Source organism: Lactuca virosa, chromosome 2, assembly GCF_052849685.1.
Source record: "Lactuca virosa cultivar CGN04683 chromosome 2, Lactuca_virosa_CGN04683_v6, whole genome shotgun sequence".
NCBI classification, from domain to species: Eukaryota; Viridiplantae; Streptophyta; class Magnoliopsida; order Asterales; family Asteraceae; genus Lactuca; species Lactuca virosa.
In genome coordinates this window covers 73,335,351-73,354,002 of record NC_136427.1, presented here as the reverse complement: position 1 = coordinate 73,354,002, position 18,652 = coordinate 73,335,351, and the positions used below count along the sequence as shown (strand labels likewise).

At 31.2% G+C, this 18,652-nt stretch overlaps 1 protein-coding gene and 1 long non-coding RNA gene across 2 annotated transcripts; one reads left to right on the top strand and one right to left on the bottom strand.

The window, feature by feature from the left end:
• The first annotated feature begins 9,873 nt into the window (after positions 1-9,873).
• Positions 9,874-12,146, top strand: LOC145156393 (purple acid phosphatase 22-like). Its single transcript, XM_079075785.1, has 5 exons — positions 9,874-10,053; positions 10,264-10,555; positions 10,638-11,206; positions 11,457-11,545; positions 11,701-12,146. The coding sequence occupies exons 1-5, from the start codon at positions 9,916-9,918 to the stop codon at positions 11,918-11,920; spliced, it is 1,308 nt and encodes a 435-aa protein (XP_078931911.1). The 5' UTR covers positions 9,874-9,915; the 3' UTR covers positions 11,921-12,146.
• A 5,620-nt stretch (positions 12,147-17,766) lies between these two features.
• On the bottom strand, positions 17,767-18,203 carry LOC145156392 (uncharacterized). Its single transcript, XR_013736667.1, has 3 exons — positions 18,121-18,203; positions 17,927-18,005; positions 17,767-17,838 (listed from the first exon to the last, which is right to left on the bottom strand). It is a non-coding gene; the product is annotated as an uncharacterized LOC145156392 (long non-coding RNA).
• Positions 18,204-18,652: the final 449 nt, after the last annotated feature.

Sequence of the window (18,652 nt, the reverse complement as noted above, 5' to 3'; positions counted from 1 at the left end):
TTTTCTGTCTGTTATATATATATATATATATATATATATATATATATATATATATATATATATATATATATATATATATATATATATATATAGGTTGCCATATCATGTTGTGAGTTGAGGGAAAACAAACGTTATACTTAAGGCCAAGATACTCGGGCGGACAAACTGTATGTTGAAGGCCAAAGGGGCGGGCCAACTTTATGCCGAAGGCCTAAGGTGCAGATCAACTTTGTACTGAAGGTCATTACTGTCTGCATTGTATGTATATTGTTGGGTGTGGTATTTTGGAGAACTTAATAAGCGTTGGCTTACATTTGTGGATAAAATGTATTTTAGGTTGTTCTTCTGAGTGTGGTATGGCTCCAATGTTACTGTACTCGCATCAAATAAATACTTGTGTTTCAAGACTTCTTCTAACTTTCTTTTTCTTTAGTGAATGTAAAACTGTGATCTTTCAATGAAAAATAGGTCTTGGAGTTATTCTATTTATGTGTTAAAAATAAAATATTTGTGTTGGAAATCGGGATGTTGCATCAACGGTTCTATAAGTGACGCCATATTACTACAAAAGAAAATTAACAATAAATATGGAACATTAAAGTCATGAAAACTAAAGAAAGCTATTACTTTAGAAATAAGTGTCAAATACTCACCATTCAGTTAATACATCAACATTATGGACAGTTTGAGTTCTAGTTAGATCATCATCAAGAACAACCAAATTCTTCAAGTTATTATCCAGTTTGTGTATGTCATCCAATGGATTCACTACCTATTCATATGATTGAGTGTAAGAAATAATAGTGTTAGGGTCTCATAACCCTATTAATGTCTTATAACCCTGCTCCTATTAAGTAAAAAGATAAACATCACTTATAATATGAAAACTGTGCCAAAAAAATCTATTTATGAAAAAGTACTTATACCTATTTTATACCAATATCTAATAATTCTAATTACAAAGGTAATATTATCAAGCCCATTCATAATGAACCACCACTACAACATCTACAATAATAGAGTTACAAGTAGAACTCAAAACAGATCAAATATTGACAATCCTCAAGCCAAAAATACCAAAATACCATTAAGGAATAAAACTTGAGTTGAAGGTTAATGTCGTACAATTTCCAACCATGGTAAAGAAGTTTTAGTAAATCGAAATATGTATTCGATATCGATGTAAAAAGGTTGTGGTGGTGGAGGTGGATGTAGTGTCGATAGTGGTGTGGGTAACACTAATGGTGGTAGATGGAACTATTGGTGTTATTTCAGTGGAGAAGCAAACACACAAAACCAATTACAAGCTATCAAAATCTAAAACAAGGTATTAATAGTATTCCTTCATCTTCTCTAATAAACTGAGTTGGGACACGAAGCTTTCTGATGGTCATTATGATTCCATTTCCCAGTTCTCATAGTTGAATAACCTGTATTTTGTTTCACTGGTCGTCTCATTCTTTAAAATGATAATGAAACGGATTAAATCTTGATATCGACTGAAAGACAAATAGAAATTTATTATTATCATAAGGAAGGGTTTGGTTCCGGGATTCCACGAGAATCCTTACAAATAAGAATCTTGAATCCTATTATGTGGTGCTGGTTGTAGCGAAATCGAGCTCAATGTGGTGATCATCAACAAGGAAGCAATGTGTTGCTTGTAAGGTAAGCTAGTAGCAGAGAAGAACGTACCTTCAACACATACCATATAACCCTAAACAAACCCATGTTTTGTAAATATTTGGGAGATGAGAGTGGTAAAAGCTTGCGTCTGAGGTAGCAAAATCTTGAAATCAAGATTTAGGCTTTGGGTAGAATGGTGGAGATAGAAAGAAATTGGTGCTGGTGGTGGCACTTAGGGTTTAGAGAAAGAAATTGCGACCATCTATCATATGCCATCTGAATGGAATTATTTTTTTTTCACGAGATTAATTTTAAGGGAAAATCTAAAAAGATGAGGGATATGAAAAATTTTCACTACGTGATTTTGAGGGAAAGCAAAAAAAAAGGGAAGAAATTGGGGGTTTGAAAATTACGGAATTTTGGGAGTTGAAAATTGAAATTTATGTAACTGTAACAATTGATGATATTTTGTCACAATGGTCGACCATGACTATTGACTAGTATTTACCATACTTGTAATGTAAAAAACTTAATAATTTTAGACACACGTAATAAATTAAAAGGTGACCATTAAAAACATTCATTCACATGTTTTTTTATTTTATCAATGACTATTGTTTATTTACATAACATATATAAAATTTAAACCGTGACAAGAAGATACTTATAATTACATATTTTTAATCATGAATACTATTCATGTGACAAATTCCACCTAATGATTTAGTCACATAGAATTAAAATTCATGTGACCTTATATGTTTTTACTTCTCAGTGAATAACCATGAAAATGTAAAGCTAGACGTAACTAAATGAAACAATGTTTTAAAAAATATGTCACTAAAAGTCAATTTTGTACTAATGATATGAAGAACCAGGAAGGGTAATATTGGTCACTGCCCTACTGATATGCCCAAAATTGGGTGGATGATTTTGTGAATAAAATAGGTAAGATTTCAATCCTAAAATCTTTTATTTCCTTCCCTTTCTCTTACTAAAATTGGAGAACACGTCTTCCACTCCTAATATCTCATAACCCCTCCATTTCCTTCCTTAAAAAATCTCAAGAACAATGTGTTATGACCTTTAAAAATCCATAGAACCATAGAACTAATGTTTGAACACTAGATATATCAATCGATGGATAAAATAATTAGTGTATTTTTTAAATAAAAAAACCATTTGTTCTTATTAAATATAAAAATAAAGGGTTGAAAATGGATCTTTGAAAAAAATACATATATCAGTAACGCATGCCCGTGCTCTCATTAATTAATTTTATTCTTTGAAAATTTTAAAGAAATGTCGATATCCCCAAATTTGTTCTATTGTTAATCTCATTTACTCATTTGATAATAAAAATATTGATATTCCCACAAACTCTCAACTACGATTCTCAAATATTATTATCATTCACTCAAATTAAAAAACAAATCAATGTTCAAACTATCTTGTGTATACAATCATATATAAAGAACCATACGAACGCAAGTCGATAATCTTAATCTATCTCGCATCAAGTCAAGTGAAGCAAAGCTAAAAGGTATAAGGTACGAATCAACCGATATTTTTAGGTTAGTAATTGCAATATATATATATATATATATATATATATATATATATATATATATATATATATATATATATATATGTTTATTCATTCGAATGTGTTGTGTTGAACAATATCATGAACATAGACGAACACTAGAATTAGGTTATTTTGTGTTTCTATAATATCTTTGCAATATATCATTAGTTATCATTAACTTCATTTTCATTTCATTTAGTGTATGTTTTCTTATAATTTGTGTGGTAACTACTTTCACATAATCTATAAAAAGTTCGGAACCTTATCGATATTCGAAGCATTGGATTCAAAATTGGCATAACAACATCTTAATAGGGAGGCAAAGGAATGTTTAGTGGTGAACATTCAACATTCGACATCCCCTTAATCATTTGAATGTATAATCCAGGGTTAGGTTTTGTTTTGTATAATTTGTTTCAATTTACTGATTAGGGATATGTTAGGAATAGTTTTTGTGATTATTATTTGTGCATTAACATACAAAAATGCAATGAAATTGGGATGTAATAGTATTTCTAATACGTACATGCAGTGATGAACATACATTTTTTTGCTTTTACTTTTTGGATGCCACCAAGTATGTTGATGATGTTAGATATGTTTTAATATTCAATGCCTATTTTGACCTTCATTTTACATCTTCCATGAAATGCATGTTTTTTTTAAAGTCTATTACCATCTGTGTGAAATACCTGCAAAATAAAATGAGTAATTTCTATGTCGTTGTATAAATGTTCATTTAGGAATAGTTATACACATTTATAATTGTTCAGTTATGAACATTTAGGCATGTTCAATTATGAACATGTTCAGTGATGAACATTTTCGGTTATGAACATGTTCAGTTATGAACATTTTCAGTTATGAACATTTCTTTTTATTATTCATCTCTACTTTCACAAAATATTCTTATTAAGACATTATACCAATTGTAGCATCAACCTTTTAATTTTTTACTTATTAGTGCATTGTATTTTGAGCAATCTATTCAATTATAGCATTCAACTATCTTATTATATTAAAAAAATTCATGTTTTTGGATCACATTGCTACAAATTAGTTGGATTTTTTAAAGTATAATATCATAATAAGAAAAAATAAAAGTAGGATGCCATAATAATGAAATAAACAAACATGTTTGTAATGTTTAGATTTGGTTCGTTTAATCATTTTAGTTTATTATTGGTAACATAATCTATTCATAATATATGTTTATAATATATTGCCTATAAATCTGATTTGTATTCAGTTTTTTCTGATAGAGTTAATTACATCCTCATTTCATTGCATTATATGTTATTACATCTTAATTTCATTACATTTACTGATTCTATTCATTTTAATATTATGTATAGGTACATAAGGTATAACAAAAGGATCTATGAAATTAAAAAGCAAGAGGAAGAACATAGATTACTCGTCCGGTGATGAATTCCCGTCATCCAGTATATATAACTTGATATGCGATTATCTCAACTTTATTAACATGTTAATAATGTTAGTATGTTACTATTAAATGTAGGGCATAAAAGTTGAAAGAATCTAGTAAAAAGAAGAAGATCAAGTATAACATTGATATACATGTTCAAGTATAGAAGAAAGTGAACAAGAGGAAGCCCAAAAACCCCAAAAGCATCATAATTAAAGTTGATGCACCAGTTCAAACAATATCTGATAGGGCTAACCCAGAGTCGCTTTGTACCATTATAGCAAGTCTAAGTAATGAGCAACTAGATGTTGTACGGTATAAGACATCATTAGTTAATAAACCTCTTATTTTGTTAAGTTTCCTTATACGGTCAATCCATTAGTATGTCCCATGTTATTTTATAAACAAGTTTTCCTTATTTTATAGTTTGATCATTTACTTATATAATGTATTTTTAGATTTCTTTATTTTAAGGCATGAACACATATTCTCACAAATTAACATCTATTTCCATAATGGTAGAATAACGTTAATAAATGAATATTTTGTCCATATACGAACATTCAGCTCATAAGTGAACAAAAATTCCTATACGAACATATAATTCATAAGTGAACAAATGTTCATATACGATCGTACATTTATAGAAGATGTTATACAAACTTTTTCAAAATGATATACATCCATAATTGAACAAATGTTCCTCTGCGAACATATATTTCATAAGTGAAGAAATGTTCCTATACGAACATACAATTCACAAGTGAAAAAATGTTCCTATATGAAGATACATTCATGGAAGATGTTAAAAACCAAAAAAGGTAGTAATACATACATATGTTAAATACCGAACATAATTTAAAAACCAAACATAACTTGCAAAACATTTTGTTCCACCTACAAACATCTTATTCAGAAAAAAGGTAGTAATTCTAAACTTAATGAAAAATCATTGAAATGAAATTATATATTTTCTTTTTCTTATGCCAACATCTCATCTTCTATCCTCGTTGGACACTTTTTGTAATCATGAGGTGCATAATGCTTGTAACACGGACATTCCCTATGATTCTTTTTCGCTTTCTCAACTGCCATCCCTTTTGATCCTTTGATCCTTTGCGAGATCTAGAACCCTTTGTACATATATGTTTTAGATTATGTATCATAACTACATCGGGTTTCGCAACACCAATAAGAATTTTCGTTCGTTCGTTGTTGTTTTTTTGCTGCTTTGTTTTGTTGTTTGTTGGTTTGCTTCTGGATTATCTTTAATTTCCTTAAGATGCTCATTCAACATGATTATTGTATTTGTATCATTTAATGCAAATTCAATACACAATGTATATATACTATTCACATCTTCTACCATTTTACTACATGGACCATTATTATATCCATATCTATATGTTTCTACAATTGTTGAGGTGATATAAATCCTTTCTCCCAATGTCTTAAAATGTATTTCTCTAGAATTTTGTCAATATTTTTAAGCTTCAAAATACAAAATATGTGCTGGAAAAACACACCTTGATGCAAGTAGAAATTACAGGAACATGTTATCGTTTCCTCCTTCTTGTTGAAATTAACTTACAAAAAAATGGTAACAAGCTTCATGCAAGTAAATCACAACAAGTAGGTGTTCCTATTTTTTTAACATGTTACAGATTCATAAATCAACGAACATAATATAATTAATTACCATGTATTATGATGTAACATCTACAGTGGTTTCTAAATTAAAACCATCTTCATGTGAATAACCGAAACCTTTGTAATCTTTCCTAAACGAATTGTTTTGTTTATCTTTCACTTTAAACATCTCATCTTACCTTCTTCAACCACAACCAAACAAGGAACATGAAATGAAGCTAGATCACATATTCTAAGTCTATATAACTTTAATTATATATAACTAGTCCAATGATATGAACAAAAATAGACAAAATCAATAGTTTCTTTTGCATAATTCCAAACATGTCAAATGTGTAGACTTTACCTACATGTTCCTCTATCGATTAACGAGTTTGTAACACATGATTGGTTGATTCTGAGTTATAGTCATTTAGAAACAATGTATGTCTTTGTGCTTCCATCACATTCTCAAACAAAAATCTGAAACCAAGAAGATTCAAATGATTGTTCAGGTATCCACAAAAAAAAATGAATTTTCACTTTCTGATCTCGAAATCGTCCGCATAAGTCCCGCTAATGGTATATCTTTGAAATATGATTGTATCCATCTATCCCTTATCGAAAACATATCTGTTAAACATTTGTTTTTGTTAAGTTTAATATCATTCATGAATCCTCACCACATACTATCAAACTGTTCACGATCTACTTTATTATTCCAAATTAGAGATAGACTTCGCGGCCTGAAATCAATAGGAAAAACAGGTAGACATGCTTATAAGTAAGACACACATTTTATACATTAGAATCTTAAAAATTTAAATATATTTGTTAATGTAAAAATAATAGTAAAAAACTATGTATTACTTTCAAATACCTTGTCAACCATTTCATTATTAATTAAGATGACCCCAAATGTAACCAAACGTATGTGATTATCTATTCATGAGAATGGTATAAATATCATGTTGTACCAGATATACATATGATATAGGCTGTTAAAAACTGATTATCTCAGGTATGCACTAATGTTAATACATGCACTTACTTTCATATATGAATATATTTTCTTATATGAACATATTCACATAAGAACATTTGTTCGTTTCTATAAAGATATATAACTGTTAGAAGTATAAATTAGACTTTTATGCTCTAAAACTTACATATCGGTCGTATAGTTGCATCGAACGTAACCATGTCCCCAAATACTTTATAATTTGCTTTAGCTGTTTTATTAGCCCAAAATAACCCAATTAACTCATCATCATCAAAAACTCGATAATCAAATGAAAAGTTGTGTGCAGTTTCTCTCCTCAGTTTCATTCTATTTATAGGCATTTCTGCATCACTAACACCAATATTTGGCCTCGTATCCCTAGCATAGTTTTTAAAATCAATTATGTTCCACGAATATTATCATATCATCCCTTTATGGTCTTTATCAATGAATAAGCTTTTGTAGGACGAATGTTATGTGTACTTACATCATGAATGAACTTTTCATCCATATAGTCTGATTTGCACTTATTATTTGATAGGTACGTACTTTAACTAAGCATTTTGTGATTATGTTTGTTCTCAAACTCGTACAAAACATACTTATTGGTGGCTTTATCAAACCTGAACCTTACAGCTGTAGGACATTCCGTTTTTTGTTCTTGATTTTCTTTTTTCTTACCAACATTAAGTACATCATGTTCGATATCTTGTCCTTTACCTGATTTGATGCAAGTCATAATCCTGTGAGTAACAAATCCACATTTTGGTCTCCTTTTAAGCGATTCGTTTCGCACATCAAAACCTCATTCTTCAACAAATTTTTATATTTATTTTTGCAATCTAATACAATATTGAATAATTGTCCTTGTTCAATCTTTACATCAACTTGACTCCTGCTAAATAATCCATGTTAACACATGTATACTCCATTAACAGCAGGTAGTTTGTAGTTTAAAAAACATAATTTATCATAATTATTCTTTATTAAACATATATTATAATAAACAAACAAGGATTATAATTCAAAAATGAATTTAGTGTTATGATTAACCGAACTGAAATCATGAATTAAAAGTTTCTTTTTCTTTGTTAAGTTGGTGTTTTTTTAAAGTTCATTCCTAAATGTATATGTTCATTCGTGAATAAATTAAGGGTTCATGTTCATTCGTGAAATACAATGCATTGTTTTTTTGTTCGTTCGTACATTTTCAAACACAACTAAAACTAAGTAATAATTATATACAAAGAGTTAGAGGAATATACAAAAGGGTTATGATCGTGCCTATAAAACTAATTGAATGTTCATGAATGAACATTCAATCAAATTTTCATATGTATATACTAAGTAGATGTTCAGACGTGTTAAGCTATGAAATCGACAAGAACATGAATTAAAGTATAAAACTAAGTCATGAAATTGATAAGAACCTGGTACATCGCTAACTGATGTTGATGAATACGTGGATATTCTCTCTATTGACGAGCCAATATTGATATCAATTTTAATTTCTTGATTTTCCATTGATGCTCGATGAATGTTTAAATGTTTCTTGATGTTCAAAAGTGAATTATCACTGATTTACTCATAAAATCTTCCAAACTTCAACTAGAATGAACATTGTAAAAATTTTCATGCTTTATTTGATTAATGGTGTCCGTTTCAATATTGTTAGCAAATGTTTTTTTTCCTTACCTTTATTGACAATTCCTATTACCATACTTCTTTCATATGTTTAATGACAATGAACATGTTTTTATTTACAATATTATATAATGGTTCTATGTTTTTTATTGGTTCTAAGTTGATCTATCTCTCTCTCTCTCTATCTCTCTCTCTCTCTCTCTCTCTCTCTCTATATATATATATATATATATATATATATATATATATATATTAAATTTATTTTTTATTTTTTATTTTTAATTAATGTTAATTACAACTGTAATTTTTAATTTTTAATTTCATGATAATTAATTATTTAAAAAATAACAATATTTAAAAGAAAATGATAAATGATGCGGCAATTCATTAAAGTGTATAGAGTTTAATTAAGTGTAAAATTGTATATTATATATATATATATATATATATATATATATATATATATATATATATATATATATATATCTTCACCTTAAATCATATTACATCAAATTTATTTAATATTTTATTTTTAATACTAATTATTCAACTATTAACCTAATATACATAATTTATTAATTTAAGTATATTATCGGTATAAACTATTATCATTTTAATGGTACAACTATTAATTGTCTACTATTAAACATACAGCATAAGTAAAAAAATTATTGAAGATTATCAGATATAAGTATAACCCTTAATATACGTTAAGATGATGTAATTTCAATAAATTTATATTTTATGACAAATAATTTCAATAATTATATCAATTTATTATAAAAGTTATTATATTGGACAACATAGTTTTCAATATTAAAATTATACAATTACTTTTAAATACAAACTTATTTTTCTATCGTTGGTAATAATAATAATAATAATAATAATAATAATAATAATAATAAACATATATAAATAAAGTTTTCTGTCTCTTTTGGTAGCCATTGCGCTTGTTACATTTATTTTAGTGTCATCAACTGGTCCGCCCCAACCATGGCAAAGTTACTGTTCCTCATACTCCCCATCCTTTCCTTTGTCGTACCATACCATGGGTCCGTGGAGTTTTTCCGTCAACCACCACGACCACTTGTCTACACCCTTCACGATGGTCCAAAGGCTCATCCTCAACAGGTCTCCCTTCTCTTCATATGAAATTAAGCTTGTGTTGTGTGTTGTGTCAGAACTGATACCGATAATGATTTCATCTGAAATTCAATGACGAAATCTCTCATATCTTGTACCTCTTTAGAATCTTGTGTATATGAAATGGGCTAAGTTGTATTCCTTATATTTCTTAGCGCAAACATTGGTTTAATTTAATGGTAACCGTATCACTTTTAGGTGCATGTGTCATTGGTCGGAAAGAATTTCATGAAGGTTTCATGGGTAACCGAAGAAACTGATGTGCCCTCTAGAGTCGACTATGGAAAAGTTCAGTCGAAGTATGACTCATCAGCCACAGGAGAACATTCTTCCTACAACTATTTCTTCTATACTTCCGGGGAGATCCACCATGTCACAATCGGACCACTAGATCCGGCTACCACCTATTACTATAGGTGTGGTGGCTCCGGACCAGAGTTTAACTTTCGAACACCCCCCGCAACCTTTCCCATCGAGTTTGTAATTGTTGGTACGCCGGATTCACATCTTTATAGAATGCAACATATTTTATTTGTACTAATAATTTTATAAAAAACCACATGTGAACTCAGGTGACCTTGGACAAACGGAATGGACAAGCTCAACGCTGGACCATATTAATGCAAGCAACTACGACGTTTTGCTCCTCCCTGGCGATCTATCTTATGCAGATTCACAACAACCACTTTGGGACTCATTCGGGCGTTTGGTTGAGCCATATGCTAGCCGAAGGCCATGGATGGTTACAGAAGGGAACCATGAACAAGAAATAGTCCCGATCATCTACCCCAATGGGTTCAAAGCCTACAACGCGCGTTGGCCCATGCCACATGAAGAAAGTGGTTCTGAATCAAACCTCTATTACTCATTTGATGTAGTGGGAACTCACATCATTATGTTAGGTTCATACGCGGATTTTAGTGTTGATTCGGATCAATATAAATGGTTAGCAAGTGACCTGGCTAAAATTGATAGATCAAGAACACCATGGGTTATCGTGCTCCTCCATGCGCCATGGTATAACTCCAATCTGGCTCATCAAGGAGAAGGTGAAAGTATGCGGGTAGCAATGGAAGAGATTTTGTATAACTCCAGTGTTGACATGGTTTTTGCCGGCCATGTTCATGCATACGAACGATTTGTAAGCTATAAACCTTCCCATATCCGAAATAAATTTTCATAATGGACTTATCTTGCTAAAGTGCAAAAGCTACGGGAGTTTTTTTTTTTTTTTTTTTTTTTTTTTTTTTTTTTTTTCATGTTTGGGGTTTTTTTCTTACATAGAAACTACCCAAAACATAGAACAAAAATGACCCATCCTATTTTCTATATCTTTTTTATTGGAATTCTAATTTTCGTAGCATATTCGTTGATAAAATTTATTATTTCAGACTAGGGTGTATGACAACAAAGTTGATCCATGTGGTCCAATATACATAACCATTGGCGATGGAGGGAACAGAGAAGGTCTTGCCATGACGTAAGTGTCTAAAACTCTCCTCATTAATGTTTATTTATTCGACCCTTCAGGTCCAGTATACATTAAAATCCGTTGGTTACTTGTGGAACTAAGTCTCTTCTGATGTTTTCATATGCTAATCATGTTACGATGCTCATATATATTAATTAAACTAGATACAAAGAGCCTAGCCCTTCAATATCACTTTATCGAGAGGCAAGCTTTGGACATGGTCGATTGAGAATAATGAATGAAACACATGCTCATTGGTCATGGCACCGCAACAACGACTCAGCATCATTTGCCGCAGATAATGTTTGGTTCAAAGGTTTGAGCTCGGCACCCTCATGTAGCCAAAAGATCCGAGGAAAAAAATTTCAACACGATGAGCTTTGATCTTCTTGTAACCATCATTTTATACTTATGTGGTTTTTCAGATTGCCTATATTTTATGAAATTGATCGACGCTTAGCTAGGAAAAAAATAATATTGTATAACTTTCAGTAACCATCAACAGAATTTGGTATATAAAAGCGTAAATATAGTATTCCGTTGAAATAGGTGGGATTTATACATACGCATCCATCTTATGCTTGAAGATGGGATTGCTTATTTCACCTCTTTATTTGCTTATACAAATTTCCCACATAAGTACATATATTTAGTGTTTGGCTAAATAAAAATTATAAATGTTTATTAGGTCAAATAAAAAGTTTTCAATAAATTGGTTTATCCTTACTTATTTGAAACACCTTATTTGAATAGTACAAAACATAATTACTTATTTACCCTTAATTTACCCTAATATGCCTTGTATCATCGATAACTGCTCTTTTTCACTTTTCCCTATTTTTTCCTTCACCAAGATCGGAGAAATGTTGGTCTCCTACTGTGTTTTTCACAAGGCTCAGGTTGCATCTTTTCATCTTATGCCTTTCTTTTTTTCATTAACATCGTATGGAAGCATAATATTAATATTAAAAAAAAGAGAAGAAGGCATAAGATGATAAGGTGGAAACTCGGATTTATGGAATACAATATTAATCATAGTTTACATATTATATATTGATTCTTGGTCGGTTACTATATTATATTGATTCTTTGTCATGGGTACTCCTTTGATAACACAAGCAACCTTGTATAAAACATTTATTAGTTATAAACTAACCTTCGACGTATTAAGTTTTCATCTCAAAATGTGTGAATTGTTGTTTATCTTTTCCTGTTTGGCATTAACTTAATGTTTAATTTTATTTTGTATTTGGTTATTGTTTGTACAACAAAATATATAAATTTTTGTTTTTCTTTTTCATCTACTTTAAACAAGCAGTTAACTTTTTTTTTTTTTCGATTGGGCAATTTATGATTTTATATATTGATAGTATTCTTGGTTACTTCTTTTAATGATGTAAATCACATGTATCTTTTTGTTCGTAAAGAGTATGTAGATGTATTTGTGTGTAGTTACGTGTATGAAAAAACTTGCTCATCGGTCCATTTATAAGGCCATGATAATTATAAATCTCAAAAAATTATTTAATTATATCCAGGTAATGGATGCAAATAATACTATATAATATTATTGCTAGTGATACATCTAGCATATGGGGACTCATTCTTTCGAGTTCCTCAGCGTACCGATCATTCACTACTATGAAACACGTTATAGGACTTGTCAAATAGGACCTGGTTTTTGGAAAAATCGAGATATATTATGAAAGAACATAGATTTATACAGAGAAATGCTATATGACCCGGTTCAACTCACTGAACCGGCGTGTATGTTATACTCAAGTAACACGGTTACCAACATAAAAATTGGGGCTTTTAGATGTATGGGTATGTGACCCAGCCTCTAGAAAATAATTGAGTTCTTTTACTATAAGAGACAGCTATATAACCCATTTTTAAACAATCAGGCTTTTTGACTTCTTTTAGCAAATATAAATGTGGCTTAATTAATGATTGAGCTTAAATATACTAATACCACTCCGTAGTCGGAATGTAAGAGTAGCAAAACTAAGACTAAATTATTAAATTGACATTAAAACTATTGAAAATTCCTCACTCGATAGTCTTGAAACTTGGCACATGTAACATTGAGTATAGAAAAAGTGTGCAACTTGTAACATAAACCATTGACTTATAAGTTTTAATTTCAAGGTCAATCACTTTACTACGGAAAAGAACGCAGGAGTAGCTGATAAGTTTTTTTCATTGCTAAGACTTTAATAATCAACAAACACCAGCAACGGGTAGATGGAAGCAAAGCATACAAATCAAACAAAGTAAACAACGATCTACAAGAAAAACTGAAGAAACTAAAGATCCAAACAACAAAGAACAATAATAAGCAAGAACAAGATCCCCCCCCCCCCCCCATGGTAAAATGGTCTAAATAGTGAAAATCTAGTCCACCAACAACCTTAATAGCAAGACAAGCCAGAACAAAAGGCCAACTTTACAAAAGAAACATAAATCTTCAATCAACAAGCACCACATCTGAAAAAATCCAAGCCGGGGTAAAAAGGTTAAGAAATGGAACAAACAACAACCTATTATCTTGATATTACACAACAACCAGAAGCACAAGCAATGCCGGAGGAAAAAAAGAATGCAAACCAACAACTCTAGAAAACACAAGAGAAACCAATCAAGAAAACACCCCCACAGATTGTCGATTAACACCTACAAGTTGTAAACCTTCCCGTGTATCACTACAAGAAACAAGACCTATAGGGACGACAAATGTCGTCTCTATAGGTTAAAAAGTCGTCGCTATAGGTGGCCGGGACGACATGTCGTCCCTACAGCTCTCGTCCTCATAGCCCCGTTGCAATAGATCTTTTTGGTCGTCGCTATAAATATCGTCGCAATAGGTATCCTTTAGAGACGACATGTCGTCCTGTTTTGGTTTGTCTCTATACGTTGATGGTCTCGATAGATGAAGCTATACAGACGACATGTCGTCTCTATAGGTATATGTATAAACACAACATGTCGTCTCCATAGATAGAGATGTAGTCGACTCCCCTTAGCCTTTAGCAACAATATGTCGTCGTGGTAGATGTACCTGTACAGAGGACATGTCGTCTCTATAGATCCACTGATAAAGACGACATGTCGTCTCTATAGGTATGCCCATACACCTGCTCTTTTTTCTCTAAAATTTCCGAGTTTTCACATCACAAAATTGCTAAAACAGTAAATTTACAAAATATATAAAATGGTAAATTTAATTGCAAAACATTAATATTCGATACAATCTCAAAACACTACATTATTACAAATATAATTAATAACTTTTATATTATTACAAATATAATATACTCAAAAACTTATATTAAAGAAAACAAATAATCATATGACATTTCTGTCTCAATTTATAAAAATAAATTTAAATGATGATATGAGAAACTAAAAGAATATCACCATCCCTTGGATCAAGAATCATGCTCACTCCTTCTTTCCATTTTCCTTTAAGTAATTTCGCACCACTCCCAAAACTCTGTTTCAGAATCCACATATTAATCATTTTCTTTTCTTTTTTTAAATAAATTAATTCATCTAAGTGACAACTTATTACCTGCATACCAAAGTAGTTTACAAATCCATGTTTTCCTAAAGCATCTGTTGCTGCTTTTACAGTATCTTCAGAATCTGCAACCACTCCCTAAAAAGATGCAAAAGACATATATGCCCCTCATCATCCTCATCATTGAAAATACTCATCTAACAAATGCAGCCTTATCAAACCTCAGTGTGATTGTGAATCGATTTCCATGGAGTTGACCAAGAAGAAGACCTTCATTGACATAACTAAATACAAATTACAAAATCAAACATATTCACATGTTAAAAGATTGTGTTCATTCAAACCATTGCCAGCTTGCTAAATAAAATATTAAAAAAAAAAATTAAGCTGCATATCAAAGCAATATGTATATATATATATATATATATATATATATATATATATATATATATACTAATTGATTGTTTGTGTCACCATTGTTTTGCCTCTGGTTCATGCTCATCATCGTGGACATTTTTGTTTGCTTCTCACAGTGATTTGTCATTTCCAAGAAAGACATATTGGGTGCATTGCATACTGACATTCTACCGACTTGTGCAGATTCCATCACCTACACAAGATTTAAATAAATAATTATGATCATATAATCATAATCATAATCGTTCTTATAAACTAGAATAACTAAAAAGTCTTACTGAGTCTAACAATTGATCGACACTCCAGAGGTCCATATCAAAAGCCGTTTCTGAATCTGCTTTAGTGGTATCATCATCAAGTGAAAAGAGTGGAGCAACCTACAGAAATCAACACATCATATGTTAAAAGGTTTAAAAAAAAATAAAAAAGCAAAATTATAAATATTCAAGAGGATTTGATTTACATCATCTTTGAAGCGACCCTTATTTTGAAAGATATCAGCCAACCCATATTCCGTAGGACATACATCATCATCAGACACAAATTTGTGAAGCAACTCTTCCTTAATGGAAGTTATTTCAGTCTGCACATATAAACACATTCTGAGTCAATATATACAATTGCAATGTTTAAGTTAATCCACAAGTAAATAAAATGACAAGTTTACCCCTGCGACAGTTTCCAAGTGACAGGGATTTCTGTGCAGCCTTATTATCCTCTTTAGAACCAAACTTAATCTGAATCTGATCTGATCCATCTTTAATGGTCAACTTGCAATCATCAACCAAACACAAGTACTGATCAACCTGCATGACACCATAAAGTTTTATAGTTTACACAAGGGTAAAAATGATATTTTAGTAGTTTATAGACAAATTCTTAACATATTAGAAAGTGCAGCCTTAGCCAGTGGGACAAGTGGGACAATACCAAAAGCTTTAGAAGAGATGATTATCATGCAGATTGACAATGTATAAAGAGATCTTCTACGCGATGTTGGCAGTGATCCTTCTATACCTCCTTCCAAAAGAGACATATTTAGATTAGCCACTTTGTTTGCACGCTGTTTATAAAGAAAAATAAACAAATAAAAAAAATTCAGTGCACTTACGAAAAGTCGCCAACTTTAATTCCAATTAATCTTTTATTTAGATTAGCCACTTTGTTTGCACGTTGTTTAAATACAATGACCTGAGATTTCAAGTATGCCAAAATGTCAGACTTCATAGATAGAGAGAAAATGTAAAACACTTGCATCTTTGGAGGAAGAGGACGATAAGCATGCTGTAACAACTCAAATGTAAAACACTTGCAATGTATAAGTTAACATTTTTGTGTACATTAATATGGTTGATACAAAAAGAATATTTACCCTTTGAGTTGTTACAGCACGCTTATCTTTTGTACCAGAAAATCCAAATGCCCTAGGCTGTAAAAAGTAAAATTAATAATTAGGTAAAATATTGCATCTTTGGGTCTTAAAAGAAATGTCATTGCATATTTCATATAAAAAGCCACTTTGTTGTATAAATTGGGAAGAATGTGAAACATTATTGCATATAAGCACATTTAATCTCCTACAAATAAAAAATACCAATTCGATTGAATTACTCAAAATGATGTGTAAGCACAATAACCTGAATGCCAAGCATCTTTCCAATCACCCCTAATGCCTCTTGTGTATCCTTGTTTTCCTTACAAAGGTGAAATCTGGAGATGAATATTTAAAAACATTGTCATTAATAAAGAATATAAAGCTTCAAAAGTAAAACATTGTCATTAATGAAAGGAAATAAGATGCTATAATAAACAAATATATGAAAGTATGTTGCTATAATAGATACTACCTGAGGAACTTTCCAAAATGCTCGGGCCAATCTGAACCTCTACTGTCATAAGGAGTCTCATCTCTTCCTTTCCTCTTCTTATCACCTCTGCCTCTTTCATTATTCCCCCTTGAATTCAATCTCACATGTATGCATTTTGATGAGGATTCAGGTCCATCTACTGTGTCTGTAACCAAGAACTTGAGTTTCTCTTTAAAAAAATTATGAACTGCCTAAAGGGAGCAAATTATTAGTAAATTATCCATACACATACTATTGATTAGCTATAGTTGATTAAAAGAAACATTGAGCAAAGAGATTCCTACTGTGAGATGAACTTTATCAGAACTTGGAGAAAGAACAATGGAGGTATTGGTAACTATAACTCCATCTTAATCATTTGAATTTATCTTATCTATAAACTCCTTCAGGGAATTGGCATGAGAGTCACCAACTAGGGCTTTAAACGATTCAATTTCACTACAATGGTTACCATTTGGTTGATTTGTACTCTTTGATTCATGTTCCTCTGCTGTCTGAATCGAAAAAATGTAGATCGTTAAACTCATATGTAAGGATGAATGGAAATGATCGTGAATTAGATGATAAGAGATGGTACCAGACCTCCATTGGTGCATCTAAGGAAGTCAAATGAACAACATTTCCATCCAAATCCACTTCATTGACTATAAAATCAGAGTACCTGTAAACAAAAACATAAAATCAAAAGGCATACTCTTCATTTGAATTAAATGTAAATTCACAATTGTTCCACGTTTATAGAATCATTACGAATGTCTGAAATGAATGGAGAATACCTGTACTCCCAAGTCTGAAAGCCTGATTTGTAGAGGATGAAATGAAGAGGCTCCTAGTAATTGAACACTAACCTAGGTCGCCGGAGTGGGGCTTGTATTCTTTAGAATTTGTAATAGGAGGTGAAAATGAAGCTGGTAGTTAGAATCGTCGGCGTTGAAGCTAATCGTCGGCGGTCTTCCACAACTAACATGAGGATCGAGAGTTAGTAAGAAAATTTGCCAGGAGTTGGAGGTGAGGAAGTCGCCAGGGGTGAATTGTCGATCGATCGATCGATCGATCGAGAGAGAGAGAGAGAGAGAGAGAGAGGATTGAGCATGCATGAATGAAACGAAGGGGGATGCTCTCCTAATGTTGGGCATAGAAATCTATGGGGACGACAAGTTGTCCCTATAGTTATCCATGTCCGAGCTTTATTTCCGTGAAGGGCGCGCTGAATCCACATCCTTTCCCGCTTAACACACTGCGACGAGAAGTCGTTGTTGTAGCCTCAAAAGTCAAAAAAAAATCGTCAACTCTATGGCAACGACATGT

Coding starts and splice junctions, on each gene's coding strand:
- LOC145156393 (XM_079075785.1), top strand. CDS start 9,916: ATGGCAAAGTTACTGTTCCTCATACTCCCCATCCTTTCCTTTGTCGTA. Junction 11,207..11,456: donor TTCATGCATACGAACGATTT/GTAAGCTATAAA, acceptor TTATTATTTCAG/ACTAGGGTGTATGACAACAA. Junction 11,546..11,700: donor AGAGAAGGTCTTGCCATGAC/GTAAGTGTCTAA, acceptor TAATTAAACTAG/ATACAAAGAGCCTAGCCCTT.